The 7,353-nt window shown below is 42.0% G+C and overlaps 1 protein-coding gene across 4 annotated transcripts in view; it reads right to left on the bottom strand.

Moving 5' to 3' along the window:
* Positions 1 to 472: 472 nt before the first annotated feature.
* The window catches only part of LOC5577144 (peroxisomal targeting signal 2 receptor), a 68,193-nt gene continuing 61,312 nt past the window's right edge, over positions 473 to 7,353 (bottom strand). For all 4 annotated transcript variants that reach the window (XM_021843532.1, XM_021843530.1, XM_021843531.1 and 1 more), the window contains exons 2-5: positions 2,057 to 2,262; positions 1,600 to 1,992; positions 1,332 to 1,534; positions 473 to 1,271 (exon numbers count right to left, since the gene is read on the bottom strand). In XM_021843532.1, the coding sequence (XP_021699224.1) occupies positions 1,103 to 1,271; positions 1,332 to 1,534; positions 1,600 to 1,992; positions 2,057 to 2,257 (966 nt within the window). In that variant the 5' untranslated portion in view covers positions 2,258 to 2,262 and the 3' untranslated portion in view covers positions 473 to 1,102. The remainder of the gene's footprint in view (positions 1,272 to 1,331; positions 1,535 to 1,599; positions 1,993 to 2,056; positions 2,263 to 7,353) is intronic.

The following is a 7,353-nucleotide window of genomic DNA, read 5'->3' as shown; positions in this document are numbered from 1 at the left end:
CCATGCTGAAGGTGTCTGGGGTCGAATCCCTGTCGGTCCAGGATCTTTTCGTAATGGAAATTTCCTTGACTTCCCTGGGCATAGAGTATCATCGTACCTGCCACACAATATACGAATGCGAAAATGGCAACTTTGGCAAAGAAAGCTCTCAGTTAATAACTGTGGAAGTGCTCATAAGAACACTACGCTGAGAAGCAGGCTCTGTCCCAGTGAGGACGTAAAATGTCAAGAAGAAGAAGAAGAATTTTTAGCAAAACTGTGATGTACAACAACCATGCATGTATCGCATTGAGCAAATATAAAAATTCCTTCCCTTCCTTTTTTCCTTGAGGAAAAAATGCTCCGATTCAGAGTAGGTACTTAGCGGTAAATCTTATAACATTGGACTGTTATACATTCATCGTTTCGTTAGTAATGGGAAGCTGACAAAAGTTCGTTAGGGATTTGAGGATAATGAAATAAACTGACATTGTTTCCAAAACGTCTCAAATGTTTAGTTTTATTCAAACTATACTTTTTCCATTGTACAATACCACCGGACAACAAAAGTTGAGATAGGACTTAGTTTGAAACAGTTGTGTTTAATTAACGCCAATAATTTTAATTTGTCTAATTTTGACATCTTTCTACAAAACTAAACAGAACGTACTTTGTATCGTACGTACAAATAAATAAAATAGAAAACAATCTTATAGTTTAATATAAACCATCGCCCTTAACTTAAAGTGACTCGAATGATTCTATACGACTATATTTGGCATATATCTTCTTCCACCATGAGTTGTTATTTCACAAACCCTTTCCCCCTTCTTACAGTTTTAATTCCCATCCATTTTTACATTACATCAAGTTGCCGAAACATTTATATTTTTCCATATTTTTGTTGTTTTGTTCTTTTAGTGTATAATACAATTATGTACTTGCCTGGAAGGCAATTTTGACCGATTCTGCCTTAAATAGTTTCATATATCCAAATGTCGTTCTTTTAGACTACTTACATCCTAAATCACAATTTGGTTTACTGTTTTGTCGCATTTCATATTTTTTTTCAATGAATTTCGTTAAAACCGTTTCTCGTCCTATTGCGCAAACTTCGTTTCATTTAGATCTTATCGGCCAAACAGTCCGGTTTGAAAACGTGCACCAAAGAGTCCCAGCCGCAATCAGCCAGCTGGTTCGGTCGCCTCCGATTCCAGTCCAGCCCATAGGTAAATTCCGAGTGGTGCTTGATGGTTTCCATAGCCTCGTTGGTTTTCTTGAAGTCCCAGATTCTGTAAAAGCAATATGTGATATAGTGATATAGAAATTTTAATATTTTAACGTTTTTTTACCGGGTAGTGAAATCATAACCCACACTGGCCAACACCGACAAGTTGTGCGGTGAAAATTGTACTTTTCTTACGGCGAATTCATTGCCCTTCAGTTCGGCTATTGGGATGCCAAAGTTGCGTAGATCCCATATACGGATGAGACCATCGGATGCTCCAGTCGCCAAAACGTTTGAGTCGTGTTTGCACCAATCTACAGTAAGGACCTGAAACACACAAAACTAACATGTAACAAGCTACGAATTTAGTTTTAAAACGTCCAATTGATTACCTCTCCTTCATGAGCTTTGATGCTGGCGATCGGTAGATCATAGCAAAGAATGTCCCAAATCTTCAACATCCCATCGCCACTGACGCTGGCGAATGTGTTCGGAATATGCGACGCAAAAACCGCATTGTAGACTAGCTGCGTATGCCCAATGTAGGTACTGAGCGAATGGTTCCTGATCGGATCCCAAATCTTCACCGTGCTGTCCCAACTGGCACTAATGAAGAGCTGTTCGTATGGCACCTTGCTCCAGTCGACGCTGTAGATCTCCTTCTTGTGTTCCCGGTAGACCATGTGTGGTGGTCCGTTGTTGGCACTCAAGCTGGTGTTCCACAACTGGACGCTTCCATCACCGGAACCAGACACCACAATTTCCTGGTTCGATTCGGACCATGTCTACAAGTTGAAATAGAAAGATCGTTCAAAGATCAACACTTTTGATCGCGACTGCAAAACTTACCACGTCAAACAGCCCATCTGTCCAGTGGTGGGTTCGCTTCTCGACAATCGAGTTGCCGTCCGGCGAGAGCTCCAGAAAGTAGAGAGTTCCGCCGCCGGCCAGACCGTAGAACTGACTAGATGCCACCACGAACTGGTCCGGGTTGAAGGGAGAGAACCGGACACTGTAACCGTGACGGTTAGTGGTGAAAAATGTTGACATCGTAACTGTAAAGAAGAGAAGAGAAAAATGTTTAAAAATGTTGTTAAAACGTTGCAGCAAAGTGAATCGGCAAATTTTTGTTTAGTAATAGAGTAATCTTTCGAATAGATTATTTTTTAAAAGCATGAATTACTAATGATATAGAAACAAAATCAAAGTAATATAGCAATTTTAGGTCAAATACAGTACTCTGACTCTTTTTTTTCCGGTTTTCTCGATCATACAAAATTTAAGTTCATTCCATATAAAATTTCGAATTGTAATGATGTTTCATAATTGTGGTCAGACCCCTGAGATATCTGCAAAACAAAAGTTTCATGCTCCGCCTGGTTATGATGTTCCGTATCTGAATGACCACTTCATGTTATGAATAATTTTTCCGTAGACACCACGTAGACACATTCCATATCATCAGGATCTAGAGATATCATATGTTACCAATAGCCCTTAAAATCGAGTGGTTAGAGTCCACGACTACAAAGCAAAGCCATGCTGAAGGTGTTTGGGTTCGATTCCCGGTCGGTCCAGGATCTTTTCGTAATGGAAATTTCCTTGACTTCTCTGGACATGCATAGAGTATCATCGTACCTGCCAGGCGATATACGAATGCAAAAATGGCAGCTTTGGCAAAGAAAGCTGTCAGTTAATCGTTTTAAGTAATGAAACTTGCAGGCATTAAGAACTTTATTTTTATTTATTCATTTATTTAGTTAACATCTAAACAGATAAAACTGAATCAACAATTTTACGCCACAATACTCGGTTCTTGGCCGCATCTCTCCATTTTTGGGTTTGCCCACGCTCGCCAAATCGATACGCACTTGATCGGCCCACCTAGCTCGCTGCGCTAGACGCCTTCTTGTACCGACCGCATCCGTAGCGAACACAATCTTTGCAGGGTTGCTGTCCGGCATTCTTGCAACATACCCTGCCTATCGTATCCTTCCAGCTTTGGCCACCTTCTGGATACTAGGTTCGGCGTAGAGTTGGGCGAGCTCGTGTTTCATCCTTCGCCGCCACACACCGTTTTCCTGCACACCGCCAAAGTTCGTCCTAAGCACCCGACATTCAAAGACTCCAAGTGCTTGCAAGTCCTCCTCGAGCATCGTCCACATTTCATGCCCGTAGAGGACTACCGGCCTCATGAGCGTATTGTACATGAAACATTTGGTGCGGGTGTGAATCTTTTTTGACCGCAGCTTCTAGTGGAGGCCATAGTAGGCCCGACTTCCACTGATGATGCGCCTCCGTATTTCACTGCTATCGTTATTGTCAGTCGTCAGCAAGGATCCAAGGTAGAAGAACTCGTCGACCACCTCGAACGTATCCCCATCTATCGCTACCGTCTATGCTACCTAGGCAAGCCCTGCCGCGCTCGGCTCCACTAGCTGACATGTACTTTGTCTTGGCCGCATTCACCACCAGTCCAACTTTTACTGCCTCCCGTTTCGGACGGGTGTACAGGTCTGCCACCTTTTCAAATGTTCGGCTGACAATGTCCATATCACACGCGAAGCAAACAAATTGACTGGATCTACCGCGGTCTTTAAGCATGTCGGCGATTATGCGTGTGCTCCCGATGAAGTTGAGAGATTTACAGTTCCACGTCCCGAGCTTCCAATCGCTAGTCCCTTCACGTCGCTGTGGTCTTCGCCAATTATCCCGGTCCGCATTCTCTCATTGATTATTCGATTTCGCTTGATTTTTTTACGGCTGGCTTGCAGGGCCTGACACCAACCCCCTAAATGTTCGGAGGACCATAGTGCGTAGTTTAGCTTAGAGTCCTTCTCTGACACTCGGACGATGATCAGCCGCCTCTGACATGGGGAACAGATGCTATTGTGAGCCACTCCTAACATGGAGTACAGACGCTCCATGTTTGCTGAAGCAAAAGCAAAAGCAAACCCTCTTTTCCTGTCAGCATACGACCAAAGTTCCCACCGGGGTTGGTTACCAGATCTTGAGTAAGGTTACTCGTACCCCGGCCAGTACCACGAGGAGGTAGGTGTTGAGAAACTAAGTAATCGATGACTGATTAGAAGTCTTGCGTAGCAACCAGTTTGTTACTGGTTACGGACCTAGAAGCTAATTTGTAATTCACTCTTGTTCTAACCACCAACCAATCGAGACGTTTTTCAATAAAAACTTGTTCCTTGTTCTTTGAAACCACTCCGTATATTCTCAGAGGTTGTGGACCCTGCACGGCGAGAATCAGTCTATGGTATCCCACAATTTTATGGAACTGGCTACGAAAACTGGAAGTTTCGCGTTGAAAAGTTCCTGAAGTTGGTAGGTTTACTGGAAGTCCTAAGTCAAGATGTTCCTGAAGCCGCTCCAGAAGCAGTCAAGTTCATCGAAAAGGATAGCAAGACATCGAATTGGATTATCGCTTTCGTACATGATGACCTAATCAACCTGATTCGTGACAAAGAAACTGCGGAAATCTGGACAACTTTGGGTAACGTTTATGCGAAGAAATCTGTTTCATCTCAAACGCCAATCGGGAAGCAACTGGTGAAGCTGAAAATAACTGAAGGATCGTCGGTGAAGGACCTGAAGACTTTCGACGAATTAATTCGGCAGTTAAAATCGGCTGGCGCTAAATTGGAAGAGGGTGATCTAATTTCACAACTGTTCGTCACACTTCCGGAGTCCTTTGATCCCCTGGTGACCGCATTAGAGAATCTTGAGGAAGATAAGCTGACGCTGGATGTAGTGCGAGAACGTTTACTGGTAGAAGAGCTGAAGAAGAATGATCGGATGACAGATGGCGAAGAAACGCTTGCAGCATTCGTTGGATCCAAGCAGAAGATCTGGAAATTCAATGGAAAATGAAACCAGGACTTATGGCCAAGGACTGCAAGCTGAGAAAATCGTTGGACGATTCTGACATAATTTGCGATGGAGAAGCGATTGTGTTTATGGCAAAATCCGAAGCAAATAAAAGCAGCAGAAAAAAAATTAGTTTCAATCTGGATTCAGGAGCTACAGATCACCTTGCAAATTCAAAGGATTGTTTCACGACGTTGGAGATACTACAGCGACCTATGACGATTTGCATTGCTAAGAATAATCAGTTGATTGTTTCCTGGCACAAAGGAGCGATTGTTAGAGTTAATCGGAATGGTGTTAAGATGGTAATAAACGATGTGTTCTATGTACGTGCCGGAGCTAAGGGAAAATCTACTGTCTGTGAAGAAAATCGCTGCGTCAGATGTCAATGTAATTTTCAAGAAATCGGCGGCTGAAATGCAACACCAAGATAAAATCGTCGCCGTTTGTCCGTTGATAGAAAGCTTCTACGAATTGGAACTGATCACCAGCATTGCATATTGTGAGAAGAAACGTTTGAGCGCTGACGATGCATTCGAACCAGAGGAGGAAGAAACGATGGATAATTCTGCGATCAAATCCTGCGATGAAGCTGAGGCAAAATATTTCCTGGAAAAGATATCTTCGAAACCGATTGTGCTACTTTTCCCCGAATGTCGTTTCTCCGAATGTCGGTTCCCCGAAAGCCAGTTCCCCGAATGACCCGTTTCCCCGAATGACCCGTTTCCCCGAAAAATATAGCGGTTCGAAAAGGTGCTATAACAGTTTTCATTGGCAGGATGGTGAATTAGAAAGAACGATAAGCAATCAAAAGAAGGAGGTATTTAGTCATTCTCGACTATACACATGTTGCCAAAAATGCTGAGGATGGTAAAACTCGTAAGAACCGCCAATCAAATAAAGAAGGGTGCATATCAGATGACCAGTACGTTCACCCCCTTGAAATCTATAAAGTTATGACAAATATGAGTGCCAAAAACTTTTCGGGGAAGTGGACTATTCGGGGAAACGGGATATTCGGGGAACTGGCATTCGGGTAACTGGCGTTCGGGGAAACGACATTCGGGGAACCGACATTCGGGGAAAAGTAGCACAACCCTTCGAAACCACGTCCTTATCAGAACTTAGAAGCGAGAAACAAGAGCCACAATAAGCAGAGATATGTCAATTCCAATAAGATAAGCAACATTGGATCCGGCCATCGGTTAAATCTGACAAGCATGAGCGCAGTAGATGAGAATCATGACTTTGAAAGCAAACTTGTGAAATCTTCAAGTGTGATCGACCGATATGTGGCAGATAAACGCAAGACTGTCCGATGAAGAGGGGGTGTTGAGAAACTAAGTAATCGATGACTGAAGTCTTGCGTAGCAACCAGTTTGTTACTGGGGACCTAGAAGCTAATTTGTAATTCACTCTTGTACTAACCACCAACCAATCAAGACGTTTTTCAATAAAAACTTGTTTCTTGTTCTTCGAAACCACTCCGTATTTTCTCTGAACTCAAGAGTAGGGATAGGAGTTGCTAGGCAAGAGGCTTAGGACCACACAAAGGGATCTTTTTTATTCCCGCTGGTACGCGAGGTATCAATGGTACGCCATTCCCAGCCATTTACCAACCACATACCAAGAACTTACTAGGTTTGAAAAGCTGTTCAAAATTTTTGATGCACGCAATCGAAAGTTATGATCTTGCATTGGAATTTTAATGTTTTTTTTAATATATTTTTTTAATTTCTTTATTAATATCATTTCGAACATTACAGTCGCACAACTGTTTTTGACTGTTATTTTTGATTTAATAGAAAGAACTTATCGTCCTACATCATAAAATGTTACAAAAAACTAATAAATTGCTTGTAAAGTCGACATAGAGAAATTGATCACTGCAGATACGTTTGTATGATACTAAACGGGAGTTTTTCTTTTTAATGATAGTTTGAACATAGATTATTCATGGATGTCACAATGAGTTCATCGTATGTTACCTTAAATTGCTGTGATGAAGGTTTATTTAAGACAAGTTAAGGCGCATGCTTACGCTGTAATAAGATTTATATATCTGAAGATTGATAAAGAGGATTCATATGTTTAAATATAGCATGTACACATAATTTGAACACCTTGTGCACTAATGAATCAATAGGGAAGTACAAGGACTTTTTTAATCGGTTTATTGACAAAACGTCAAAACGTCGAAAGGGGAAACGAAAATTTCCTGGAAGGATGATTCTCTTCCGTTAGGATGAATAATTAGACGTTTT

The sequence above is a fragment of the Aedes aegypti genome, chromosome 2 (assembly GCF_002204515.2).
Source record: "Aedes aegypti strain LVP_AGWG chromosome 2, AaegL5.0 Primary Assembly, whole genome shotgun sequence".
Classification (NCBI taxonomy): domain Eukaryota; kingdom Metazoa; phylum Arthropoda; class Insecta; order Diptera; family Culicidae; genus Aedes; species Aedes aegypti.
This window is presented reverse-complemented; position numbering and strand designations above follow the sequence as displayed.